This window comes from Rhodamnia argentea, chromosome 10, assembly GCF_020921035.1.
Source record: "Rhodamnia argentea isolate NSW1041297 chromosome 10, ASM2092103v1, whole genome shotgun sequence".
NCBI classification, from domain to species: Eukaryota; Viridiplantae; Streptophyta; class Magnoliopsida; order Myrtales; family Myrtaceae; genus Rhodamnia; species Rhodamnia argentea.
Genome location: NC_063159.1, coordinates 13,642,422 through 13,669,888, shown reverse-complemented (window position 1 = coordinate 13,669,888; position 27,467 = coordinate 13,642,422). Strand labels below are relative to the sequence as shown.

General features: G+C 43.1%; 4 protein-coding genes across 11 annotated transcripts; all 4 read right to left on the bottom strand.

Annotated features, from left to right (window-relative positions):
- Nucleotides 1-522: 522 nt before the first annotated feature.
- Nucleotides 523-4,462, bottom strand: LOC115729131 (FT-interacting protein 3). 4 transcript variants are annotated; one of them, XM_048286108.1, is made up of 3 exons: nt 4,198-4,462; nt 3,552-3,743; nt 523-3,263 (listed from the first exon to the last, which is right to left on the bottom strand). In XM_048286108.1, exon 3 carries the CDS (start codon nt 3,149-3,151, stop codon nt 824-826), a length of 2,328 nt encoding a protein of 775 aa, XP_048142065.1. In that variant the 5' UTR covers nt 3,152-3,263; nt 3,552-3,743; nt 4,198-4,462; the 3' UTR covers nt 523-823. The 4 variants fall into 4 exon arrangements, with proteins under 4 accessions (XP_048142065.1, XP_048142066.1, XP_030515449.1 ...); XM_048286109.1 differs by having other exon boundaries at nt 3,618-3,743; XM_030659589.2 differs by lacking the exon at nt 3,552-3,743 and having other exon boundaries at nt 523-3,275.
- Nucleotides 4,463-11,077: 6,615 nt separating this feature from the next.
- Nucleotides 11,078-14,205, bottom strand: LOC115729155 (outer envelope pore protein 16-3, chloroplastic/mitochondrial). 3 transcript variants are annotated; one of them, XM_030659617.2, is made up of 3 exons: nt 14,058-14,205; nt 13,117-13,460; nt 11,078-11,388 (listed from the first exon to the last, which is right to left on the bottom strand). In XM_030659617.2, exons 2-3 carry the CDS (start codon nt 13,445-13,447, stop codon nt 11,240-11,242), a joined length of 480 nt encoding a protein of 159 aa, XP_030515477.1. In that variant the 5' UTR covers nt 13,448-13,460; nt 14,058-14,205; the 3' UTR covers nt 11,078-11,239. The 3 variants fall into 3 exon arrangements, with proteins under 3 accessions (XP_030515477.1, XP_048126911.1, XP_030515485.1); XM_048270954.1 differs by having other exon boundaries at nt 13,117-13,458; nt 14,055-14,201; XM_030659625.2 differs by having other exon boundaries at nt 13,956-14,089.
- A 1,172-nt stretch (nt 14,206-15,377) lies between these two features.
- On the bottom strand, nt 15,378-20,648 carry LOC115730103 (protein STRUBBELIG-RECEPTOR FAMILY 2). 2 transcript variants are annotated; one of them, XM_030660703.2, is made up of 17 exons: nt 20,526-20,648; nt 20,218-20,409; nt 19,414-19,546; nt 19,224-19,295; nt 19,079-19,144; nt 18,884-18,955; nt 18,731-18,802; nt 18,320-18,391; nt 18,161-18,226; nt 18,017-18,082; nt 17,593-17,918; nt 17,195-17,442; nt 16,851-17,116; nt 16,441-16,588; nt 16,072-16,211; nt 15,829-15,985; nt 15,378-15,607 (listed from the first exon to the last, which is right to left on the bottom strand). In XM_030660703.2, exons 2-17 carry the CDS (start codon nt 20,309-20,311, stop codon nt 15,407-15,409), a joined length of 2,199 nt encoding a protein of 732 aa, XP_030516563.1. In that variant the 5' UTR covers nt 20,312-20,409; nt 20,526-20,648; the 3' UTR covers nt 15,378-15,406. The 2 variants fall into 2 exon arrangements, with proteins under 2 accessions (XP_030516563.1, XP_048142067.1); XM_048286110.1 differs by having other exon boundaries at nt 17,195-17,439.
- A 1,449-nt stretch (nt 20,649-22,097) lies between these two features.
- LOC115732735 (squamosa promoter-binding-like protein 9) lies at nt 22,098-26,923 on the bottom strand. 2 transcript variants are annotated; one of them, XM_048286125.1, is made up of 4 exons: nt 26,357-26,923; nt 23,123-23,262; nt 22,344-22,989; nt 22,098-22,295 (listed from the first exon to the last, which is right to left on the bottom strand). In XM_048286125.1, the coding sequence occupies exons 1-3, from the start codon at nt 26,734-26,736 to the stop codon at nt 22,373-22,375; spliced, it is 1,137 nt and encodes a 378-aa protein (XP_048142082.1). In that variant the 5' UTR covers nt 26,737-26,923; the 3' UTR covers nt 22,098-22,295; nt 22,344-22,372. The 2 variants fall into 2 exon arrangements, with proteins under 2 accessions (XP_048142082.1, XP_030519281.2); XM_030663421.2 differs by having other exon boundaries at nt 22,098-22,989.
- Between the last annotated feature and the right edge of the window lie 544 nt (nt 26,924-27,467).

Genomic DNA, 27,467 nt, shown 5'->3' with positions numbered 1-27,467 from the left:
ATAAATCGCTGTCGCGAAGATCCCCTAAGACCATCCCACCACACGCAAACGAAAACCACACCCATCTCTACTCATTAATGCTTTAAAAAACGAACCTCCTCCAAGGATCGCCCCGATAGTGATACACAGCGACGAACTCCAGCATGGTCGCTTTCCGATTGACCACCCGACGAATCCCTGGAGTCGCGCAATCACTCACCAGTAGAGAATGGCACCAGACCCGAACCCAACCTGACCGAACCAAATTCAGGACTCCAGAGAAGTACAATCCCAAAATGCAAACCCCAGCATTCTGGTGTCGCTTCCAAATAGATAGCATATGCCATAGTTTTACTACACTCCACATGCATAGAAAACATCAGTAACTCAATAAGAATTGAAGAGCGAGGGGCAGAAACGTTCGGAGAATTTGAGGTTTCAGCTCAATGGAGGGATTCAGTTCACGTCAGGCCACCACCCCCGACCTTTAAACATGCGTTTGGGATTTACGTAGGTGGAGGGGGAGGGGGGGGGGGCCTTCTGTACCAAAACGGAAGAGATTTGAACCAAACCGATCTAAAGAGGATTCAACCAGCAGGAAAACCTACTAAATTACACATAGAGAACATGAAATCTATCAATGGGGCAGTCGGTTCTTTCCGTGAAAAGAACATTAATTTAGAGAGAAAAATCCGCAAAATCTAACCGCCTTGGGGAGAAGGTTCGCCCATTTATAACATCGCCAGCATTCAGCCGCCAAAGAAAGAAAGCAAGAAAGCATAACCTGTGTCGGAAACTCCTCCTGCCGCGTCACGAGGAGGTCGGCACCCAGAGACGGGTGTTCTCACAACATACAGTCGGTTCTCGCCGGTAGCCTCCTGAAGAAGTTGAGCGGCACGGAAGGAAGCTTGTGCCGGAACCTCGGGTGCCTCAACACATAGAACCCCGTGAGGAGCGCCACGACTTGGAAAGGAGTGACGTACAGAACGATGGCAGCGACCAAACAGAAAATGACAAACAGAGCAGTCGCCCTCGGGTCGCGCCAGCTGAGCAAGGATTGGAGCCTCTCTCCCTGAGTAGCCAAGTCCCCAACTACTGTCTGGATCTTCCCAGCAATGCTCCTCAGCCGATCATATCTCATCCTCACGACGTCGGGAGGGCGGGAAGTGGGGAAAGTGTCGAATTCTTCGTCAAGCTCATCCTGATGTGCAGAATCCGCATGTGAGAGGCGGGTGTCCATGTGAGGTGGATGCCTCGGCCTCCATCTGTAGTACCACACTCCAATCATGAACAGGTAGAGGAAAATCGTGGGCAGGATGAGCTCGGGGTATATCACCAGTATGATGAACAGAATGTGGATCAGCACGGTGGTTATCGGGTTTTTCCAATTGCATATCTGGTCAAACCATTTACCCACAGCAATTAGACCGCTCAAGACCCCCATGATTCTGAAAAAGTTGGCCTTGCTTCGCCTCATGCTCCACATGTGCGAACCCACATCAAGCATGTATTCCACGACCTCCTTCCTCAGCGGCGGCTCTGCCCGGCTCAGCCTCATTGACACGATCTGAGTGGCCTGGTGCCTCAAGCTATCTAGCTGACTCACGGTTAATGGATAAATATAGTGCATTTTGGGTAACAGTGGCTGCGAATACATGTGCATCATGTTGAGCAAAGAAGAGCAAGTGAACCTCACGGCTAGATGGATTTCGCCCATTTTCTTCACTCCATTTGGGTACAGAACGAGGAGCGGATACGAGTGGGTATAGACTCTATCAGTTTCAAGGGTAGAGAGACGAATCCTCACCTTGCCAATCCTCGAATCCCTAGCAGGCCCATTCTTATCTCCATGCAAATGGCAGTTATCGAATACGCCAATTGTGATGACGGTGCAGGGATCAAAAACTTCCCAAGTGTATTGCTCGTTCCACTTAGGCATAAAGCTGTCTATGATGGTTCTCGTCCTGACCCACTTCTGCCCATATTTTGCCACACAATATGCATCAGTCGTTCCCCGTCCATCTTTGGTCTTCATTGGGATCAGCCCCTGAGCACTCAGAATTCCTAGCTCCAATATCCCAATGCTCGACTTCCACAGTTGTTTCGCAGTGGGTCGAAGATCGCTACTGTAGTGCGTCGACTCATCCAAAACATGATAACCACCCTCCAAGCATATCCTCATGTGAATCCTGCTTGCGAACTTTGTGTCTTTCTTTTTCTGCTCTCCCTCTATAATGACATGCTTCTCGAGATTGTACCACCTCGTGTTCACAGCTTTGTGATCCAATCTCCGGTCTACATACTGCAGCTGGATTGCACAGCGTCCCAACACCTCATCCTTGTTGGGAGCAACTCGATCTTCCACACTCAAAATCAGGTGTTCCTCGAACGGCTCAGCCGCAACAAACATCAAATCCTCATTCCACATTGGGTTAATACTCCTGCTCTGAGAAATTCTAGTTCTCAAAGCCTGATTTCCAAGAATAGCCTTGACATAAACCTCCGGGTATCGACCCTTGTCGCTAGGCTGGAGATCCTGAGCTTCGATAACATTAACTCTCAAATACCAAAGCTTGGGGGAAAGATATACCTTTGAACGGATATTTGCAAGAGCATCAGTTCCGCTAACCGTAGCTGCATCAGAATGCCACGCTTCTGGGAACGCTTCATCGGCTTGAGTGCCCATCCAAACAGCCAACATTATCTCTCCCCTCACCTTATCCCCCTTCCTGTCCTCCAACCTGTACCACTGCGGCGCTAGAGGACTATCCGGCGGAACCCGCTTCGGGACCTCGTTCAAGTCAAACAGAACTCGACCCATGAAATCGTCCTTCACGAAATCCTTATCCTTGACGGTGATCTCCAGCACCGAGGCCTGAAGCCGATCCTTTGAGAAAGCAAAAACCTGATTCCACTCGGGATTCGTTTTCTTCTCGAAGTGCCGGGTCGTGCCTTTGTAGTTCCCGAGCTTGACTTCAACATAAGGATCGCAGCTCCCGGTGACGTCTTTCGCAGGCAACTCCTTGGCCTTAACAACACGGACATAGAGGTACTGCATTTGCTCCACGAGGTCATAGGTGCTCGTGAGCTTGTCACCGGAGACCTTCCCACCACCGAGATGGGGGTTGGTCTCCCTCAGAGAGAAGTCTTCAGGGGGAGGCCTCTGCATCATCTTGGCTCAAATGGGGCAAAACACAGTATGCAGGATAGCGTAAACTTATGAGTTAGCCAGATGGCAGTCAGCGAGCAATGACCCAGTTCGAATTCGAAAAGCTCCCAAAAACCTGAAAATGTGGCTGCAGATTTTTTAGCCGTTAACAGTAAGGGAAACAATACGTTACCTATATTATCGGCGAACTCAAAATGAGAGCCGAATCACGATATCATTCAGAGAGAGAGAGAGAGAGAGAGAGAGAGAAAGATTGGTCAATATTCTATGAACTCAATAGAAAGACATAAACCGGGTTGAAGAAGACAACAGGCTAAGCGGCTGAAACGTCTACTTTAAATGCAGAAATTCGAATGCTATAGACAATAAATTTCCAAAGATTGCAAGAAATCGCTCCACTTACCTTCAGATCTGAAAGACTGAAACACTTTTCGAACATAAGCAAATGTAGCTGAACAGAACATGTAACCTTCGATTTTCAGCTCACACTAACGCTTCATTCACCGACGGTGGACGACCGAAAACAACCCAAAGGAAAGGAAAGGAGGGGGGAAGAAAACGATCCCGAAATCGATGGAAACCTCACAGTTACAGCCTTCGCGAGAAAGCAAAAATCAAGCACTTTAAATGTGCTTTGAATGACTGTCTGTAGGGTAGTCAAAGCCTCAAAGGGCTCTCTCTCTCTCTCTCTCTCTCTCTCTCTCTCTGAAGCTGAAAATACCATACAGTCTCCGGGTTACAAAATAAAGAAAGAGTGAAAAAGAAAAAAACCGCACGAATATTTTCTCGGAAAACAAGCAGGAAAACAAAGCGTTGTTCAGGTCTCTGCACATGTAATTTTTTTTTTTTTGTGGAAAGCATTTCAAGAATATGCAGGCACATTCCAGGATTTGCCGAACTAAAAAAGTACGGACACTACTAGTACGCACTGAAAATAAATAAAATAAAAGAACAGAACCATTCGGCTTAAGCCCGCGATAAAAAAGAAGAAGAAGAAGAAGAAGAAGATGAATCTGATGAAATCAACAGAGGAAGAGGAAACAAAGTACCTAGAAACCACGGATGGAGAGTCGCAGACTCTCAGACCGAGTTATACAACGAAAAACTGCTGTAATGGAAGTAGTTTCCGTCTTCTGCTTCTTCTTCCTCTTCTTCCCTTTCATTTTATTTTTTTCTTTCTCTCTCTTTCTCTCTCCTTTTGGGAGATAAGAACGAAATGTTTAGGGAGAGAAAGTGAAGAACTTTGAAGCGAGAGAGGGGCTTTTGCCTTTGGTGGGGTGGTGGGATCTGACGGATCTGCGGGAATAACAACACACAGGAACCTCCTCTCTCTCTCTCTCTCTCTCTCTCGCGCACCTCTTTGCCTTTTTCTGGTCCCTTGTCTCTGTTGGGGAACAGAGCGGTGGGTCCCGCCTCGAGCGTGCGTGGGACCACGGTCGGGCCTCGGCACGTGCGAGCCCTGTATCGGTGCGCGCTCTTCGCTTTGGTACCGAAAAAGCAAAAATTATCGAGCGAAGCAAGTGTTATACTGGTGTACACTGTACAGTGTGGAGAGAGAGGAGTGACGTGAGGAGGAATATCTGTTTCACTTTTTGCACCAGAATCCCGAAATTGCCCCCCAATCCTCCCTCTTGTTTTGTGTTCACTTTTACTTTTTGTGTAGAATCTCGAATTCCTCGTCCTTCTTTCTCTCGTTTCTGCTTTTTCGTCCCCACCCCACCACGTTTTTTCCTAGACGAAACGATGCTCTGTTTTTCTGCGCAATGCCTCGTCGGGTTTTGCTGCACTTAAGCTTTCGCATTATGTGGCCATGAGGATTCTGGACTTTGAGAATTCGCTTAGTGAGTTCTGAGTTTTAGGTGATGTTGAGCATCTCTCGTCTAGAGAGTCCGGCTCGACTGGTTTGGATTTCTTTGTTGAGTTCGAACTTCGTCAACGAGGTACTTGTCGTGTCATTGGTTACCAAGGTATGTGGATTGCCAGAGACTGTGAACTAGCATTTGAGCTACAATCGAAAGCCGAACGGCGATATGGAAATGTTTTGGAGCTTTGCGCTGGTCGAAATGGTGGAACTTAAGTAACGCAGAGAGCACAAGTCTTGCACGGTAAAGAGCAAAAGCGTCGCTTGATGGAGGTTTGCCTCTTGCAGACTTTCACCTTTAGGGCCACGCCTCGAGTTCGAGGAATTCGACGCCGGAAGCTCTTCCGCCTTCGGTTAAGAAACACGCATGCCTACTAAATTCATCAGCTTAGGATTGTAATAACACGTTACATATGGTGCAAGTTTCCTAGCCCACTCTATATGGCCGCCTTGGCCTACACCGATTGCTTAAATGGTCGAACTGGATCGACCAATTCGACCTATTGGACAGCCCATTCGATCTTTCAACACGGCACGTTGAGTCAATTCTTTATGACGCCGACCAATTCGATCGATTCAACCACACACCACCTAAACCTGTCAAAATGGGTCGGTTATAAATGAATTAAACATTATATAAACGGTACATGAGTTGTAAATAAAACATAAATGGGTTCATAACTTATATTCCAATCTTTCATTCTCACCTTAGATTTGTTATAATCATCCTAAAAAAATTTTTTATTTTTTTTTTTTAAAAAAAATATTTTAAAAGTATTATATATGTTTTTTTTTTGTTTTTAAAAATATATTTTTTTAACCCGGGTGTGATATCAAACACCTGCCTTGTGTGCATAAGGAGAAGGAAAGCCCATTCTTTTTACCATTGGACTAGTAGGCATGGGCACCGAGCGACAATGACTCCATTTTTGCCCTCCCGTAGAGAATGAAACGAAGGGTCGAGTCCAAAAAGGCTGCTCGAACTCGCGCAGGAGCGAAAATAAGTTCCCAAATCGTGCCTTTTAGCGTCGGGTCGGGCGGGTGAACCGAAAACCGAACCGCAACCGCAACCGGCTAGGGGGCGATCCGGCGATGGATGGATAATCCAACCAATTTGGACGACACGTGTCGACTAAGTCGGGTCCGGTTCGCCGTCTCGCGGGTTACATGGCATCCGGGAAAGGCATGTACGTGGACCCCCGCACCGGCACAAAAAAAGCCGAAAGGGCGGTTCCTCCTTCCCATTGCCTTTGTTTTTTTTTTTTTTTGTCCTTTTCGCGTGCTGTCGTTTTGGCTGTTCCGCTTTCGTCCGCCCCTTTTGGCTCCTTACCCTCATCTCCCCAAAAGAAAAATTTCTGAGCTGGAACGCACTCGGAATCACGCCCCTCATCTCCTGGTTTGACCCGAATACCCGGATCCGAAGGCCCGGTTGCTTAGTCCCCGCGTGTGGGACAGCACGCTCTTGGACGTGGATTGGAATTGGATAGGATCTAATAGAATGTCCTGCTCGGCTTTAGCTACCGAACATAACCATGGATAGTGGATACAGTCAAATCCAATCCATGAAATGTGTGTTGAAAATAGAGTAAGGATTTTATAAAAAGAATAGATAAAAGTTTCAAATAAATTACTCAAAAAGCCATGGGTTTTTTAAATGATAAAACAAATCGGCTTCATCTAATAATTTAAGGTCTTAAAATAATTAGCAATAGTCCGACAAACTTGATAAAAAAAAAGAAGAATATTGTTGAAAAATCAAAACACGAATCGTCATCACCATGTAGCACTGCCATAATGCTCGCCTTTGTTCCTGACAGTCACACTGCAACAACAACAAAAAAAATTTCACGGAGAGAGGGCAAGAGTTCAAAAGGGAAAAAGGTGAATCACGATTAGGGTTGAGCGGTTCTAGAATCGGTCCAAGGTTCCACTAAAACCTGCTTTGTTAATACCGTTATCAATTTTCGGAACTTAAAGCATTCTTTATAGATCTCTATTTGGGAATCCCCCAATACACTTTTTTATTTATTATTTTTCCCTCATTTAGTCAAGCAAAATGTAATCTTGCGGTGCTTGTACAGGGGCTTCGATGTTGGAGATGGAATAAAGAGAAGGAGAATGTTATGGACCAGCTTCGAGCTAGGGCTAAGAGACGACAGAAATAGTAGCGATATTGCTCGTTGAATAAACCACTCACATCAGCCAAAATGCAAGATAATGTTCTGATTAAAAACAAAGAAAGAAAAGAACAAAGAAGACAGCATGCAAATTACGTCCATAGGTATGTAATTCATCACAAGTTTGAGGAGGAAAGAAAAAGAAAAAGGAACAAGATTTTTCATACGGTGCGAATTATGCCTCAACAACAAGCATAAGCCAACGTGATTATAGCTTTTCGATTCTCAATCCTATGAGCAGGAATCGAAAACCACAGCATAAAATCGATCGGTTCGATCCAGTTTTATGTTTCCACTCGGAAATTCATGGTCACGGGCGACAAACATTAGATGCGATGATGGCTATGGACGGAACACCCCTTTATCTATTTCCAAGAAGAAAGAAAAGACGATGAGCGCGAGTGCTAGCGTGTTAGGTAAAGTAAAAGGAAGAAAAAAAAAAAAGGTCATAGTCATACGGTCCATTATTCCGCACGACGGGGCAGTAGTTAAGTTGTCCAATCGTTGATCAATCGATGCCGTTTTCGTAGTTTTAGCAAATTGTGGGGAGCAGAAAGTCGAAAAAAGCAAAGCTCGCTCTTTCGAGGCATTGGACTCGAGAATGCCGAGCAGCCGTTGGATCGAGCGTCGGTTTCGTTTCGGTTGAAAAGTAGCTGTGGTTAATTAGCATCCTTAACCACCTAACTCGAGTGGATTCCGTGATCGGATTGATTTCAAATCCCCGAAAGTACTATAATACTTTTTCTTTTCGCAATTGATAGGTTGATTCGTCAAACGAATGGATCGGATCGACTTCGGTCGGGCTCAAGTAGACCCATTTATGACCCATGTATTGCAATGAAAATCTAATGACACGTACCCAACTTGAACCGCCTCGACATAGTATATATTTCTAAAATGCTTCCATGTTTATTTTAATTTAGGAAAACTTGTACCCAAATTAAGGTGAGCGAGCACAAAATCGAGTAAAGGGGAAAGAGAATAAAGGGAGAGTCATACAAGCGTGTTGGGTCTAAGTAATTTATAAACCTACTTATGACTCATTTATAATCCATTTAATACTCGAATTATGTTTTAAATCCATATGTAACCCATTTACTTAATATAATTAATCCATAAAACAAATAAGCCCATCATATAGGACTTAAAAAATAGGTTTATGGCACATCTTTACGAGTTTATCGATATACTTTTTATCCGAATCCGGTCAATCTTAAGATCGGATCGATCCGGTGGGCTCCATGAAAGAGTTACATGATCTAATAAGTCGTACGCGACTGGCTAGTCGCATCAGATTATTACCAATAACTTCTCGTTTTGGAGATGCGACGTGGCCGCCATGCCGCCAGTCCGCTCGGATATTGACTAGTTCCAATCGAAAGTTCAATTTCGAAGAAGTCCCTTCGATAATCGAGATCAAAATTCAATGATTTGATTACGAAGCTGGCGGAAGTTTAGTGACTGCCGTCGCTGAAGTTTTTTGTGGATGCGATGGATGACCTCAAAAGTTCGCCAATAGGGAAGCGATCCTTCAGAGCACGCACTTCTTTCTTCCTTCCTTTGTTTTTTCCGACTTCAGACTTGCAAAACGTAAACAAGAAAGTCGCCGACGGTGGTGCTCTTGGGGACCATCCCATGCTCAAGTCAAGATTGCGATTGTTAGAGAGAAACGGATAAGAGTGCTGGCTCCTATATTTTTCACTTACTTACAAGAACGAACGAGAGCTATTTATAACATAGTTCCTCCGACGTGATCCGAGGTCCACGTTCGATTTACATACGACGGGGTCCGTTTCTGGGCTTCCAGGTGGATCTGGTTTTCAGGATGGGCCTGGGCCTTGGAGATATGTATCAGGATCAGTTTCTTTATCGGATACAGTACTGCATGCTCCTAGACCAGGCCCATGATCATTTTCCACGAGTAAATTTGATCCTAACAATTCCTCTCTCTCTCTCTCTCTCTCTCTCTCTAGAATTCTAGCTGGATCGACACTACCTAATCTAAATTTCCTGTTTCTTTCCCGATGATGAAAGGACATTAACTAAAGTCCAAGCATATTTTTTTTTTTGAATTAGGACATTGCTCTTACGAGTTTTTTTTTTTTATTTTAATTTTTATCGTGAGAAAATTATAAGAACATCCTATGTATGGGAAATTATGCAAATTGTTATGATCCATAAATAGTTCTATTTCACAAATAGCTAATAGGTTTAGCACCAATTTTTGCAGGAAATCACCGACGTGGCAGCATGCCACATAGGGTGATGGGGCGGTGACTGGACCACCGCATTAACTATTTCCGGCAAAAATTGACCTGAAGGACTACTATGGAATTTTAGGACTGATTGGGTAAAAGCAAAAGATTGGGTCCCTAATCTAACTTATCCACGTGCATGTGATTCTCCGTCAATCTAAGAGTTTTCCGAAGTTCCATAAGCCATAGACTAGAAGACAAGACAATGGATACGGCCCATTAGGAGTTGATTTTTGTGTTCGTGCTTCTACAATGGAAGACGTGTGCGAAGTGAACTTAGGTGGTCGCCTCAATATTTTTGGGTTGACCGATGGCTATATGTCTGTTCAATACCAGCATCAGCCAATTTGACTAAACCCACTAACCTTATGATTCTGACGACACAGTGCGGCCAGACAAAAGCCCATCATGAAACGAAAAGAGGCCATTGCTCTTCGTTAGTCCATATCGCGTGCTTTGACTAGGAAATACGCCATTGCTCTTCATCACCATTGCAGCAAGTCCGTTCATCGTCCATAAAAGAAAGATGAAGACCGAACAAAAGTCTCGGTCTTGAGCGACTTTATGTCCCTTCAGACCTTGTCTTCTTTCATTTTTTTGGACAGCAGACCTTGTCTTCAAATCCGTTCGCACCATTTTGGATGCCCTCAATCTACTCAGACCCGTCTTGCAAGAGAGAGAGAGAGAGAGAGAGAGAATAGATGGGATTGTGGTCATCATTCTGTTGCTGCTTCTACAATCCTGTTCGCGTCACCAGTGAAGTAGGCGACTCCCAGACGGAGCCCCTGAGAGCCGGTTTCCCGAAGAAGGAAAGTGGAGCAACTATAATCGTCCCTCACTTCCCCACCAAGATGAATTTCTCTCGGTTATAGTCAGTGTCGGGGAGGAGGCATCTGCCTCTCAGATGCCTTATTTCTTTGATTTTACTGTTCGTTCCGGCACGAAACAGGTTCGGTAGGAGGATGTGAATTTGAAACTGTGTTGATATGTGTCAGGCTGGGATATGTTTTCTTGGCTTTTCTTCACTCCCCATCTACATGTTCATGTAATGGAATGGACCTTTACTTCCCAGCACTGGCTACAAAACGATCCGCAAGTTTTCTGTCTGCTCTTCGTACACGTCCCTGTGATGCTCATGCGATTCGAGCATGATGATTGAAATGTTAGTCCTTTATTATCAAGAGAATGATGATCGAAATGTCATGGCATACTCGCATCACTCATAATTGTAGTTACTATAAAGCTATCGGGTGATCAAAGAATCCAGGAGTCGGCTTTCGGTAGTTTCACTTCCCTTTGTTTCGTTACACTCAAAACTGCAGTGCAGCTACATTTCTGGGTTAATCAAGTGAAGAAACTCTTAACACGACAAACCAAGGCTTACCATCTGCTGACACCCAAATACATCCTCGGAAGTGAAGCTCCGCGATTTACTGCATTGGATAACATGCTTCCCATTCCATCGATGCTAGGTACCAATGAAGCCCTATGGACTAATGATTGCAATATCAGGAGGTTTAAGCCTTTTAAGGCATAGATTTCCAAGAAAATGCTGAAATATGACACTATTAGATCCAAAGTGGGTATAGAAGCCGTGCCGAATGCCTCCGACTTAACAAGGTCAAACAATTCTCAGGAGAAAAACAGAGCATATTTATTGAAAAAATTCATACAGCTTGGCGACATAAAAAGATGGCTTATGAGTACAACATTACATCTCTCAAAGCAAGGATGTGATCAAGTAAATTTCACCAACCAGCGATAGTCTCCTGTCCAACGGCAGCATCAATCAACAAAGTCATGAATCGACAATCGATTTCTTCTTCGTGGTGTATGGGTAATACTCCTTGCCAGTATCTACTCTTGTGGTCTGGCCGCCAATGTCTAGCACAGCAGATGTGGCTGCCAAAGCAGCTCCAGCAGAAATGGCCGAGGAAATGCTCTTTCCTGCAAATGCAGGTGCGAGTGTAAGACCTCTAAGTTTTTCCAATTAACAGGATGAGTCAAAACTTGCAAGTATAAGATGGTCACTGCAAGGACAGTAATAATCTACATTTCATTTTCGCAATCAACAAATGAAGATACTATAGCATGCATCCGACTCTAATCCTGCCAACGAAAAAGTTGCAAAGCACCATAAATGCAGGAAAGCAATTAGCCCTCCATCGATCACTGCAAATGCTACCTTCTGCATAAGATTTAGAAAAACAGTTCTGAATTTAAGGAACAAAACCAACTGCCATGAGATTACGATTGTTGGAATATAGCTTTGTTTCTTTCTCTCTCAGTAAGTACCACAGAGTGCATGCGTTACTCATGTCATCTAACAAATGATATCTGATGGCCAGAATAGGATGCTCTGACATCATGTAAGGAGAGGGTTTACGTTTTGGTGTACAAAAGTAACACATTGGCTGCATATGAGGGTGTCCATAGAATCGTAACAGTCAGGCCACAGAATATCTCTCTCTCTCTCTCTCTCTCTCTCCCTCTCTCTCTCTCTAAGTTCCAAGTATCAGTTCCACCTCTACACAGAAGAAGAAATAGCCCTAAAACCAAAAGCTCTTAAAAGAATAGAACTTGAGCATGCCAGTAGATAGAACAAGGCCACTTCAACTTACTTAAGAAGTTGTTTTTGTCAACAACAAGAAGTACACAACATCAAACTAATGCTCGTGTTATGCAACTAGGATACTAAGGAGCTTAACCGGAAAAGTTGGAGTCAAACCCAATAAGTTCCTAGTCAAGATCTCACAAGCCAGTGACTAACCATAAATACGCAAAGGGTGAAGGAAGTGTCACATATTCAAGCCACAAAGAGCAAAGACTTTCTTTGTCTGTAGATACCCACTAACATTCATCCTTCACAGTATTCCTCCACATCTAGTGAGACACTAACTGGAACTGGAACAAAACATCTAGGCTTAGTTCAAAAGTCAAAACGGTCCAGTTGATACTATTCTTTCTAGCTCTATATCACAAGCAATTACTCAGGCCAAACATTTCTGCTCTAGATATATTCAGCAACCATTTGCCAGACAGCTATTGGGAAACAAAGTTCATGAGAATTGCGGAGGCCGCATAACAAGCCTCACGTCATTGCCAAAAACATTGCTTATCAAAGTCACCAGCTTAAAAGCATAAGGGCGAGCCCACTGCAAGCAAATTAAATTTTGCCACACATGAAGACATTCACGTGCTTCTACCGTACAGTATGTGCACAAAGATGAGGAACTACGTGGTTTAGGGGGAGAAATATGTCAGCATTTCAATAAATCTGATCAACTATATAAAGGGGAAAGGATAAGTCAACAAACATAAAAATTCACACAGTACACAAACTTCAGCATAGTCGGTAAAGAATGACAAAGCATTGCTTGGAAAGCAGCACAATAGACTCATCAGTCAGATCCCTGGCATGAGAGTTTGTGCAGATAACAACATTTAAGAGTACTAAGATCAGCTCAACAATCTCACTGATGATTATGTTAGAAGGAATGGCTCAATCAAACCATCAACAGAAAGTGAAAAATGCATAATTTACACAAAAAGACATGCAAATTGGTCCCCGATTATGTATGGGAATACAATCCCAATGTGGCTTCAAGACTCCACATGTATTGGAAGCAGAAATTATGAAAACAGATACTATGCCAATGTGACGCACACACCCACCTTTATAACCAAGAATAGTAGCCCCAGCAACGAAACCACCGACAGCTCCATTGATAAAGTCCCTTTTCATCCTCTGATGCTCCAACAACTGCTCTACCCCGATGTACACTCCACCAATAGCAGCAAATGTCATTCCATAATTACCCATCATCTTTAACGTCCTTAATAGCCCAGGAAGAGCAACATTTCTCTCGACGCGAGGCACGTCATGCCAAGTAGCGACAATGGTCCCCCAAATAGTTCCAGTAGCAAAACCTGTGGTCGCACCCTTGATTACTTTCATCATAGGAGTGTCCTCATCCTCCAAGTACCTACGTTCCGCAGGGTCCATGACTTTCTTTAAGCTGCATAAAACATTTCAGCATATGATAAGAAACAAAGAGAAAGTCAAACCATAACGGAAACAAGGCAAAAAAAAAAAATTGATCCTCATGGAAGATGAACAAAAAAATCTGGTGGAGACCCCGAGCCTTTCTCAATCTGGCCTAAACACCAAACATAAGAAGGTCGTTCTATGACCTTGAACCTAATGAAAAACTGATCATATTACGGCTTGGTTTTAAAATTTCCAGGAATAAGAGAGGTTAAATGTAGAGCAAAAACTAACAATCCCTCATCTCTTCTCCTAAATCACAGATCACCAATTGCATAGTTCAAAGGATGAATGCCGCCGGCGAACCGACCAAAGCTAAAGCACCGAAACTGCGAATGTCGATCAGGATATTGGACTTGAAAAGGTACCGTTTGCTTTGAGTAAGAACCAGGAAAACAAGGGACAGCAGCAAAGTAAATAAACCACGGAACAATCGAATCCAACCCCAAATTCACGCCAATCTAACCTAGAAATGTCATAGCAAAAGAATTTCAGCAGGTCGAATCGAAGCTACAAGACACGAGCGCGAATTGAGAACGGATCGAATAGATGGTGGGACCCAGCGTACCTGTTCGATCAGAACTTCGGAGAGAGCAGAGGAAGCACTGGGCACTACGAAGAAGAAGAAGCGCAGCTGATGAAATCTCTCGAGCACTCTATTCACTCTCTCACGAGCATGAGTATCGTGCCTAATGACAATTATACCCTCCACACTGATAAATGCGTTTAAAGTCTTAAAACTTGTCGTGAAATTTAATTGAGTACTAAAATTTTCAAAAATTACAATCAAGTCATAAAACTTACCAAATTGATAAAATCAAATCCTTTATTGGATCGCACATTTTGAAAATTTTAGAATTCGATTGCATTTTCATAACAAGATTTAGGACTCGATTACACATTTTGAAAATTTTTGGTCTCGATTACATTTTCGTGACAAGATTTAAGACTTGATTACACTTTTTCAAAAGTTTTAAGATTCGATTGCACTCCCGTTACAAATTTTAGACCTTCCAATACACTTAAAAAGAATTTCGCCAATAAAAATGTTTATGAAATAGGAAGTGGACCATCGTGGTAAAAATATCTTTTGTGAGTCATGATAAAGAAACCTATAGGCTGTTATTTTCGTGAAAATGTACTTATTCAAAAATACTTTTCTTATTTTCAGTGCATTCAACACATCCAAGAAAATTGAGCAAAGAAAATGTTTCTTCTTGTACTTTATCTTGCCAAAGGATGGTGGCGGATGGTTATTATTTTTATGACTCAATCAAATAAATTTTGAAAAAAATAGACAATACGCTGTGGTAAATAACTTTACCCTAGGTATCTCATCCAAAAAAAAAAAAAATCACGACTTCATTTAACAATTTAAGCTTTTTGAACTATTTGTGGTAGCGGAATCTGTCAAAATATTTTATTATTAAATCACGACTTCATTTTGATAAAAAAAAAAAATTCACGATTTTGTTTAATAACTTAAGCTTTTTAAACGGTTAGCGGTGGTCCCTCCAAAAATCTCACATTTACTCTTCTTGGGAGCAACCGTGAGCAGTTATTGATGATGAAAATTGTCTGCGGCAATTCCCCCATTAGCCCAGATGAAGACTTTTGCAGTCTGTTTGCACACATGCATGTGTTCGTTAACCCGAGAAGAAAAGTTGTTTTGTTGTTTCATCGAGCTCATGCACTTGCACCAGTTGGGATCAAAGTACTTGCTTTCTGAAGTCTCTGTGCTGGCAGCAGTCGAAGCAAAAATTGATCTTTGGGCTGTCCTTTTGTCATTGGCAGTCATCAACCATCCGAATGAATCTCGATCCTATCACCGATGACACGGGGCGCTAATACAATCCCCTAAGTGGTCTTGACATGATGGATACAAAATGAAAACAAAAAGAACGGTTTTTCCTGAGCTCATTGAGAAGAAGGATCAGATGACCAGCTACTTGTTGCAGGTGAGGCCAAGAAGCGCGTGTGGGTCGAGCGGAAGGATCTTTCATAAGGTTCAAGGTCACCGCCATATGTGGCATTGCCTTCCGTAATGCTCATCCTTTCCACCATATACAACAGAGATTCCACTACTTCGCACATTGCCGGCCGGAATTCCTTCTCAGGCTGTTCACAAGATGCAGAAAAGCAAGAACAAAGTTAATTCACTAGAGAAACCATGTAAGAAATGATGACAGAGCACCATCTCCTCGGTTTTTTCCTTTGTTTAAGGTACAGAGACTTGTTCTTGAACTGTACGTTTAGTGCAAATTAATCTTTACAGGAACAGGAGGCTTTGCATTGTCCTATAGATTTGCAGTAGCTTGAGTTAGAAGAATGACACCTACCCGTATGCAGACGGCTATGATGTCAGCCAATCGGGAGAGAGCCCGAAAGCTGAGTGTTCCTTCAACGCTTTTATCAACCATCTGCTCCAAGCAATCGCGGTCATGAAGCTGGTATGAAGCCCAGTTCACCAGATATAATTCTTCCCTAGGTCTTGAACTGTGTTAAAGAGACGAGACAACTGAGAACAAGGAGTAAAGATCCCTCTTGGCCTCCCAAAAAGAAAATTTTCACCCCCCCTTCACCTGTCGAAAGGTCTCCTCCCAGTTAAGAGCTCCAGAAGCAGCACTCCGAAGGCATAGATGTCACACTTAGTGTTATCAATGCCTGGTTGACCATGTTCAGGTGCGATATAACCGCTGTCTCCAATAGCAATTTCAGAAGCCTAGTTTTGCATTATCTTCCAGTTAATAAAGTGAGTTTAATTTCTATCCCAGTCATTTGATTGCAATTCTGGTCAAGGCATTTGCAGTAAATGAAGAAGATTTTCATCGAATTCGTAACCTTCTCAAATTATGGCAAGCACAGGTGATATCTGCCAAAATCACTGAATCCTGTCCAAAGCTATAAAAAATTGTTCATTGGATGCAATGTCATATCAATTATGTGTGTACCTTAAGCTTGACGGTACAGCTTGTAAGTGGCCTCAGAACGGAGACTCCACAATCACATATACGTGGCCTGACTTCCTCGTCGAGCAAAATATTGCGGGCCTTTAGATTGCCATGAGAAATGGGAGGTGCAAATGTGGAGTGCATGTAGCTGAAAGATCATAGACCACAAGAGAGAGATCGCTGTTTAGGATGAGATGCACAAGGAGGAGAGGATGTTAATGTCCTAGACATCACAGAATCCTGAACCACTCTGCACATGATTGATTAATCAGCTGCATGATCACCAAAAGTGACTAGCGAACAATCCCGAAGGGCCTGGACTAGTTGTCTAAAACTAATGCATTCTGTGCAGCAGTCAAAACTTCGAGCTTGTAGATTAAAAATCTTTTAAGGCCATAAGAAATACTCACTCTAATGCCTGCGCGACTCCAAGGGCGATCCGGACACGTGAACTCCATGATAGAGGCTTGTACTTTCCACCATGCAGAGCATCTTCAAGTGTCACATGTCTCACGTACTCATAGACCAGCAAATGCAGTCCTAGTCCTGTACAATAACCTAGAAGTGGAATTATGTTTGGGTGCCTCAATCTACAGATGGTGCAGATCACATCCAAGAATTGTTCTTCTTCATGGAGAGACAGTGATGCCATGTTGATGTTCTCCACGGCCAATATCTGACAAAAGAAAAGAACTTAGATTCAAACTTTCATTGGTGCTATTTCGCTACTACAATATTTATGGGTGGTTTGAACCTGGCCATCTGGTAGCTTAGCCTCATAAACAGGGCCAAGGGATCCTTCGAAGATAAGGTTCTCTTCACCGAAGCCTTTTGTGGCGAATTGAAGTTCTGCAGCATTGTAAATCTTCACACATTCAAGGGCTTCACATTTCCTGGAAAAGCTTTTTCTATTTCCTTGACCCGCAAGGAGAGCAAGAGGTACAGGCCTTGCCCTAACAGTTGGTGGTGGTGGGATGCAAGGCAAGATTGGTGGGCTCTCTTCTGTCAAGGAACAACAGTTCATTATCAGGTGGGAATACATAATTAATGTAAATTTTAAGGAATTCATCCATATATAGCAGAGATTTCAAAACGTTTTAAAAAATATCCGAACTTCACTAGTATATCCTTGAAAGTTTAACAGGAGTTCACCTCTGACAGTTCTGAGGGATACCGAATTAAATGAGATATTTGATCTGTCCAAGAGCTTATCTTCCTGAGCACGAGCTCGATGGATAAGGATTACAATTAGAAGAGCTGCACAGCTTGCTACCAGAGTGCCTCCACCAACTATGCATGCAATTCCACCAGGGCCCCATTTTCCCTTCTTGTGCGAACGTGGTTTACGAGAGGGATAGTTCTCAACAGCACTTGACTGTGTTGTTGGAGGACTACTAATGTTACTGTGGAGAGACATATTTTGAAAAGGAAAGTTCCATGGTGGAGATTCAGCTCCATGAAATTTATTTCCGCCGATCCTTAGAAATGTATAGGGAAGAAATCGATAAATTTTGTCTCTCACATGCTACCAGCGAACAAAGAGAATGATGACGGAACTGAAAGTTTGATGACTCACCATAGATTTGGTATGTTCTGGAAACTCTCAGGAATGACACCACTGAAGTGATTGTCCTGTATATCTCTGACAACAGAAGCGTGAACAAGAAATCAAAGAAATGGCAGCGCGAGGCAGAAAAGACATCAAGAGGAGGCTACCTACAAGTCGATTAGAGGAAGGTTAGCCAGTAAGATCACTGCTCCAGTAAATCCATTATTCTGCAGGAACCTGTAAATTAAACCATAGCGTCATATGAGTACAAATTGATAAATGGTCAGGCATGTATCAGTTGAAAACATTATATGGAATGGTAACTCTCACAGTCCAGTAAGATTTGTCAGAGACTGGAATGAACTAGGCAGATCGCCAGTGAAGTTATTGTTCGACAGATCCCTGTGATTGTACAAATTATTCCCATTAAATGAAAAAGGGTCAATAAGAAACTGGAAACATGAGGGTGCAATTGAATCTTCGTAGCTCATGGCAGTAAATCATGCAACCAGAAACACAGGGAGCAATCAAGGATTTATTAACAAATTAGAAGAAAAGATGAAATGGACCCAATATGGTATTTGTGAATGAGATAGTTCGTTGTGCTAAATACTGTTGGGATTATCTAATTCCATGTGTTCCAAACAACATAGAGAAAATTGGTTAAAAAAGGACAACAACAGAGGCAAGAAAATTCAGGATTAATAGCATATTCCGAATCTGAATTAGTGATCAACCTACATTTCTTTTAGATTCAGCAGTCCAACAAAAACATTGCCAATAGGTCCAGATAACAAATTGTGGCTCAGATTCCTGCAAGGAAGGAATTTGAAATAAGCAATGCAAGCATGAAAGAAAGCTTGTTCTAAGCAGGCATTTGAAATAAGATCATACAGGTGCCGTAGACTCTTCAAGGAAGGTAATGAATGTGGAATGCTCTGGATCAACTTGTTGCACGCTAAGTTGCTGCGCTTGCAAGGACCGACATCAGTGGAGTTAATTAAGAAAGCAGCTCTTCCATTTCTAGCAAGGCCACTGACCAATCAGGAATACCAAGTTTGACAGGAAAAAAAAAAACTGTAGTCTTACAGATGAGTGACATTAGGAGGTAAACCATAGGGAATGTCACCCTGAATGTTGTTGGAGCTCATATCCCTGGCAAAATAACAAGCAAACATCTTTTATCACGACTTCTGTAGTAAAACCTAACTTTTATTTTGCAAAGGCTGCTTACAGTTGCTTCAAATTGTGGAAATTATAAAGCTGGTCTCCTAGAGAACCACTCAGGTTTAGTCCATCGAGTTTACTGCACAAAGTAGTAACCATTGTGAAATCAAAAGCACGGTCTAAAGACAACAAAATGTCTATATGATCCATCCGAGCCAGAAAGAAATTGTTTCATCTATAGAGTTGAACTGCGTTACAGGTAAATCACAGACGACCCTGAGCATGCCACTCCTGCCCAGGATTCCCCACATGGATCCCCACCATCCGGTCTCCAGCCTTTCAGCTGTGCAGGGTAGTTCAAGGCTGCATATAGCCCATGAAGCGTTGTAGCTGCATAGACAACAGAGAAGGAAAAAGCAACCCAACTACAAAATTAACCGAAATTCCATGCAAAAAGTTGAAACCATAACGAAGGCGAAGAAATAACCAATTGAGACTATCAGGCAAACAATCAGACAATCTGTTATTCTCATTACTCATATCTCCAAAAATAAGAAACCCGGTCATGTTTAGTCCCAAATAGCATCAGATGTCCCCAGCAGGCTCAGTATTTGCTGAACAGCATTTATCCTTGGGAAGCTTCGGTCGTATGACAAAAGGTGGGTAAGTGCTATCGTGGCAGAAAGATCTAACGAATTACTAGATTCGATTCAATGAAGCGCCACATGATCATTTTGGAGAGGACTTGGAAGAGTCTCAAAATGTAATCATGAAGTCTAACGAAACTAAGGGAAAGATGACCCAAAATTCTTGTTTGTAAAAGGGCATACCCAGAAAAAAGCTGTGACTTCAAAATATGCACCTCGCCGTCAAGAGTCCGCATCCCTCAGGGGGCAAACATTACTGGTATGTTCTTCTTGTAAGATTAACGAAACAAAACTTAACCCCTCTTTAACTGTTATCTTTGCAACCAGACAGAGAGATAACGCCAATGGATGCTAAAGCCAGATAACCACACGATGCTATAAACAGTTCAAGATGGATCGTCGAGTAATAAGTACCATCAAGAGGATCCGTGAATGCCAAAGTCTGCAGACCCAGCGACGCCGAAAACACAGCCAAAAGGAGAAACGCAATCAGGTGGCATACCGCCATTCCTTCCAGAAATCGAGTCTTCTTGAGCCAATATGCAGCAGGAGAGCTGTCTTTGTTCGTTCCTTGGCAATTCCGGCGGTTTTTCCAAGCGTCAGGACCTTCAAAGGCACGCGCACACCAAGTTGATGAACAACAAGATAAGTCGCTCTGCTACAGAAAGCGGGGAAAAGAAATGGAGGAAGACAACGAAAGAGAAAGGTGGTTTCATGCGTACCGGATGCAAAGAAGCCGAAAAAGCTCCGTGGATTGCAAAGGATGGAAAGAGACAGAGAGGAGGAGAAGAAGATGAAGATGGGAGAGTTCGGTTTTGAAGAAATGGAGGGAGTCTGAAGGTCACAGTTCTCAGTTGTTCCTCGCCTGCGCTGACTCGCTGCTTACTTAAAACGGTTAGGGAGTTCGGTTTTAGCAGTTGCGCGCCAAGTCGTGGGGTTTTTTTCCGGTGCGATTGCTCCCACGGGCCTCATCCATACATCCGGCGTTCGGTTTTAGCAGTTGCGTGCCAAGTCGTCGGGCTTTTTCCGGCGTTCGGTTTTAGCAGTTGCTCGCCAAGCCCGTGGGAGCGATCGCACCGGAAAAAAGCCACACAACTTGGCACGCAACTGCTAAAATCGAACGCCGTAATACTTGCAAAAACATTTGGGGGATGGAAAATCTCGCCCTCACTTTATTTTGCTCTCACTCACCGTGCTCTTACCTCGTAGAATTTTTTTTTTTTTGGGTCAAAATCTCTTAGATTGAGTTAAATATAGAACTGTTTTACCAATATGGATCGAGTTGGATATGAGTTACTAGATGTAAATTACATGAAAAAGGGTCAAATAAGTCAATTTGAGTCGGACCATTTTTTACCCGAGTTGACCTAACCCGATCCGACAAGATTGTTTGACGTTCTAATAAAAAGAAAAGATCATTTTCTCTCTCTCCCCCTCTCTCTCACCCTTTTCTTAAGTTGTTTTGATCTTATTTTTACTTTTTTTTGCTTTTCTCCCATTTGGAAACTTTTCTCTCCCAATTTAGCTTAAATCTAGAAGTTTTTCTCTTTCATTTTTTGAGGGATTTCTATCCCGATCTAGTTTAGATTTGGGATTTCTGTGGGAATGTTTTCGGAATTTTTCTCTCCTCTAATTCCATTAGTGAACAAGTTCGGTTTCGAAGGAGATCAGATGAGCTTCGTGAAAGTTTCGCTCTTATCAAATCTATGTTCATTCAACCTTTTTACTCTATTCGGTGATAATGTTGGGAACGCGAAATCTAGGAGCGCACCACCGAAAGGCAAAGTCGGTAGCAACAGATGAAATTCTCAATATGTTCTCATTACTGAGGACAGATTCAGTAACCGATCACCGATTATAGTATGAAGAAACCCTCATTAAACGTGTAATCCATAACTTTATTTTTATACCTGGAATTCCCACAAGGTTAAATCCATTTGTTGTTTCATCTTCCGCATTAGTTAGCCTTATGTTAGCACAGATGGGAGTCGCTGATCGTTCAAGCTAAACGTTTCAAACCGAACGTTGCGCCTCTTGAAGGACCCAAGTGGAAACAGATCAATCCCAACTCCTTCCGTCGCAGACTTTCTGGACCTGGAATGATAAAAAGATCTGCAGACCGACTGCGAAATCATAGGGCGCAAACGACAAGTAATGTGGACAAATCGCCACACATGCCAATGGGTAAATCTGCTCGCGCTGTGCACTGTGAATGCAACAAGTTCCTCCGGCACGAATGCGCACAACAAAGCGTGTACTAATGCTGCTACGACAAGCCATTTTCCCCACTTAGAGAGTCGAACTACAAGATAATTACAGTAGTTTATGACTGCATAATAATGCACAACCAAGAGTCCAAACCCACATCTGGCAGCACGTGTTCAAGACAAAAGCGAAGTCCTAGTTGAAGGCAAGGCCAATGCCTCGACAAAGTACGCCTCCGGCGAATAATCGAGACAGACATCATGTCAGATGTCTATCAAAACCAAAAAGGACATGCAGTCTTATGCGCAAAAAATATTCGAGCTTCGCAATGCAAGAGAACCCGACATAAACATGTTAGGGTCACTTAGAGTGACCAGTGCGCCTGGTGGGTGGAATCATAAGCCCTGGAGGGATCAAGCTCCATGAATTGCCTCCTGCTTTGTTGAGACAATTCCATGTCACCAGAGAACTGATTGTGAAGTGGCTGTGAGAACTGGCCCAAGCCCAGATCAGCAGCTAGCCCAACGGAGCTCCCGCCAGCTTCGTTGCCCTTGAAGGCCCACGTGGAGCCAGGAGCAGTGAAGTGACTGGCCGAACTATGAGGAGGCATCGACTGAGCCAGGGTCGAGCCCTGGGGGTGCACCATGTGGTTCGGCCCGAAAGGTAACGGCTGGTTTGCGGGGGCCCATGGTTGATTTGACAGAAGAGAGAGAGCACAGCTTGAGTCAGCTATTCCAGTGAAGCATTCGCCAGGAGGAATTCCAGGAGCAGGGAAAGCTGTCGTGCCACCGGTTGAGCACTGCAAGAAAAGGTCGGAGGGAGGGTTCTCAGGACTGCTCTGCCATGGATGCGGAAAGAGCTTTCCTGGTCCGGGGATGAGATCTCCAGGTGCAGTGCGCTCAGAAAAACGTGGACCTGACCATGCATGCTTTGGGTATGCTGTGAAATCCATCAGAAAACTACCCCCTCTGGTGGTGTTCTCTGTCCATGCAAGCATATCAGAAATTTGAACTCATATCACCAACACAACCATTTAAATAAAGAAGTGTTCCTATTTGTGACAAATGTGCACCAAAGGAAGAAAAGAGAGGGTCGGGAAGGGATGATGCCTCACCAAATATAGAGGATGGAAGTCGCCCATAGCGAGAGGAGAGTAGCGATCCAGGTGGGGGCTTCCTCCGGCGCTCATTATGACCAGCCAAACGTCTACGACAGCTTCGTTTTCCTTGGTCAAATTCAGTAAGCTGATGGAATCTGTGAAGAGACTAGAAGAGGAGGTGTTAATACATACAACATGAAAAGCAGTATGTAACCATCTTCAATAAACCAAACATCAAGTAGAACAAAAGCAAGAGAAAAGCAAGGCGAATTTTCTATCCCACTTCCCAATAGGTTACAGCAGAATCTACAAATACTTATCAAACTAAAAGTTGAGTTAAGTCAAGGCTTGCATATAGCAAAGGAAAAGCCGGATTCATTATGCTGCCCCGAGAGAGAATCTTCTAAACAGAGAAAAAGTTAAGCACTCAACCAGGCACATATTGTTGACTAAAAAAGTTCAAAACAAGTGCAACCAAGCAGGAGAAAAAGCTCACTTCGAAATAGGCACGACCCATCAACTTCAGAGGACATTCATAGCGCAGTACTAGTTCAAAACAAAACTTGCTATTTGGTCCAAAAACCTATCATAGCCAATCTAAAGTTCAATCAAAGTTTATATATGATACACGTGATAAAGACCGTAACCTAGATACTGCAGGCTTAACATAAAACTGAATTTTAACTTTAACATCAAGCAGACTGACAAAGCCTAATGCTTTTTAAGCACACAAAACCTGTATTTCATCGAAAAAACTGAAAATATGAACTCTGCAGCATTAGCTTCTCTAATTGATTGCAGTCATATATCACTCGCTCCAAAATGCTCATAGCATAACCAGTGGAAGAACCAAAACTTCAACCCATCAGAGAGATGCTTTCGGCACCCAAAATCAAATAAGCAACAATGAGGGTTCACCTATTCACCTATTTATTATTGCTAAGGGTACCTGTAGTTCCCCAATTTGACATTCCTATATATGACTTTTTTTAATCTCACCGCTACTCAAGTTGCTTTCTCTTTCACAAAGCAAGTAAATCATGACAAGAAAATTTAAATGCAATTTCTACTGAAAAAAGCAATATCAGCACATGAATCTCAAGAAGATGGGGTCATAATGCACCAGGCATAGATGCGGCTGATCTGAGCCCCTTGTTGGCTGCATTAAAACTGATAGTACGATCCCAATTCTCAGGTCTAACATTATCCACGACCACCCAAGGACTTTCCCGATTTAGCGCTTCTTCCAACAAACTTGTGGCTTGTTCATTCATTACCAAGCAACACTTGAGTTTATCGACAATGCAAGAGTTTATTAATCTTTGCTCACTGAAACAACATGCTGAAGCTTTCACTCACAATCTTGCATTAAAACCTCAACATAATATATATTGCTCAATACCAATTCCCCATTTCTTTGTTGTAAATTTCTTACTTAACCGAAAAAAACAACAAACTATATTATAACAAGTGTGGGCATTTCATTACAACAGATTGCTGCATGAAAGAAGAAAGTACAAAACGTATTTCATGCACAAGCGAACTGACAAATTAAAGGAGACAATACAACAGCACCATCCACGGAAACAACGAGTTCAATCAGTCAATTGTTTGTTGCCATCTCAACAGAAGCATACTTATCAGAAAATGTTGGATATTTTATCTTCACATGGAAATGCATTGTTTGCATTTCATGTAACATCTCATGGAGAATTCAACAACGTATAACACTGTTCCTGGATATTGGCTGCCATTCTAGCCAGCGCAGCCAACTAAAACATGGTAAGCCAAAAAGAATTCTGCTGGAATCTGGTTAACTACATGGATAATACCTCATATGTCGACAGAGAATTCTTAAGGTATATATAGTCAAATGCATTTCAATTTTCTTTCCTGATTCTGTCAATGACAGGAGTAACACTCGACATAGGGAAGGAGCTGCTTATTGAGATGAGCTTTTCAATCCACACTTATGATAAAAGAAAAAAGAGCTGCTTATTAAGGCCAGCTTTTTAATCTGCACTTATAACCAAAGAAGTCCAAAATATTAAGGAATAATAAGGATCTCCACAACACATTTGGAATCAAATTCACCTCAGGAAAATACCTGAAAATGCCTAAGTAAATCCTTGCCACACGCTTCATTTATATGGAAGAAGTGAGTCGAAAGATGTTTAGGAAAACAACAGAACTAAGGTTAGTAAGGAAATGATGAACTCCTACAATTCCGTCAGAGGAGGAGCAAAGTAAATTTGGCAATTTCTGCTCTAATTCAGATGTTAACATTTGATAAAAATAATATTTCCAATGGGTGAAGTTACAAAAAGAGCAGAGAAAATGGCCAATAGTAATGGACACAGCAATGTCTTAGGAGGAGGAGCATCAAAGGGAAAAGAATTACCATAACCTAAATACACCAACTAAGGCTGGTTGGAGGTTCTGGTTAAGAAGCGGTGCCACCACGTCGCAAACAAATTAATTCTTGTTGGTCTAAATGATTCAAGATTTCGTCCCGCCTATCAGATTGGTTCTACAAATGTTTCTCATTAGCGCCAAAAAAATTCCAAGCACTGGTGGAATCTTAATGCTCGTGCTTACTTTTTTTTTTTTTTGAGCCGCCGCAATAACCCGACTTGGACAGTCCACATCACCAACAAAAGGCGTCTAAAGAGGCTTGAAAATGACGAGACCAATTGTGCAGGACCACCAGTCACTACCGAAACAGGTGTAATAAGAGCAAGCAGATAATCAAAATGTACTCCTCAGTACATCTGATGATGAACAAAATAGCACCTTTGCACTAAAAGGAAGTCCATCGCACTAATAGGAAGTCCATCGCAATCTCCAATCACAGCTCGCGTGAAAATGCCCAGAGTCGAACCTAATGCCAAAGTCTAAGAACAGGCAAGCCTCCTAATCAAGCAGGTAGCTTGTCGCTAGAAACGAAGACAGAAAAACCGATTACCACTGTCGACTAAACCGAAGCGGCTAACTTGTGACCAGGACAAGAAACCAAGACACAAAACCAATAATCAAGCAGAGCTCATCTAACTCCCAACACGCCAACTTGAACAAAACTCAAGAAGAAGCATACCCAACATGACATTTACTGGAACAGACAAAAAGCACCCAGCAGGAAGTTTAAGTTCCAATAAGCGCAAAAGGCCTCAAATTTGGGGAAATAGACGGAATCGAAAATAAAAGGAAAAAGGGTAAGAGGAAAAAAAAAATCAAAATATCGTCTTTGACCTGCTACACTGTTGGCAAAACCTCTGCTCGATACCGGCGACGATGACGGTGGCGGACTTGGAGTGCATGCCGCAGACCTTGTGCCTGGAGTAGTAAGCCTTGGCATCGCTCAGATCCACCCGGCAACCTTCCACCTGGCACCTCGGAGGTTGCCCTCCCTGGATCGCGCCGCAGCCGCCGCCGGAGGCCCTCACCTTCTTCGGAGGCGTGCCCGACCCGGACACGGCGGAGGAGGAGGAGGAGCCAGGAGGGTGCTTGGGAACGGCGGCATTATTCTGGAAGTAGATTTTCTGGCCGAACTTGAGGCCGTTGAGGGACTCGAGGGGGGGAGGAGAAGATGACCCTGACTCCGTCGTCAACGAGCCCGAACCCATGTCCATGAGCGAGGTCTCTAGAGCCCATTCATTGGAGCTTCCCGAGTCATCAGTGTGTCTGCGTCTCTCTGTGTCTGTGCTAGAGAGAGAGAGAGAAAATGGGGGGTGGTGGAGGACGAGGAGGGGGGTTTTTAAGAGCGAAAAGTGGGGAGACGACAGTGGCCCATGCCAGCCATCTGTTTCATGGCGGTGGTACAAAAGAGAGTATGCAGAAAAAGGAGGAGCTCGAAACACAAAAATAATTGGGGGTTAGAGAGAGAAAGACCGGTGACTCACCAGTCTCTCAGACTTCACAGAGCAGAGACAGAGAGAAAGAGAGAGAGAGGGAGGGACCTGATGTAACGTTCTTCCCAGTGGGGGAGTTTTTGGTGTTTTCTTGGAGGAGGTTCAAGCTGGCAAGAAGCCATTAGAACCAACCCCCTCTTTGGCCTGATTGCAGATTAGAGTTTTGGGAATTCACCCACCAATTTTCATCTAGTGAATGTTTCAAGCATCTCTTTGTTAAAATATTTCAATCTCCTAGCAGCTTGATGAGGTTGGCTCAGAAATCAGGGAGGAAGTCTGTCTCTAGTATTTCTAACATCACCGTCTCGACTAGCCGGTCGATAATGTTTAACTATTTCTCGTTGATAATGCTTATCTTATTTCTCGTATATAAGTATTCTCTCCGAACGGAAGAATAAACATGTCGCATTAAGCGTGTGTGGAAAGTTTTGGTCTACTTTGATCCTCCCAAT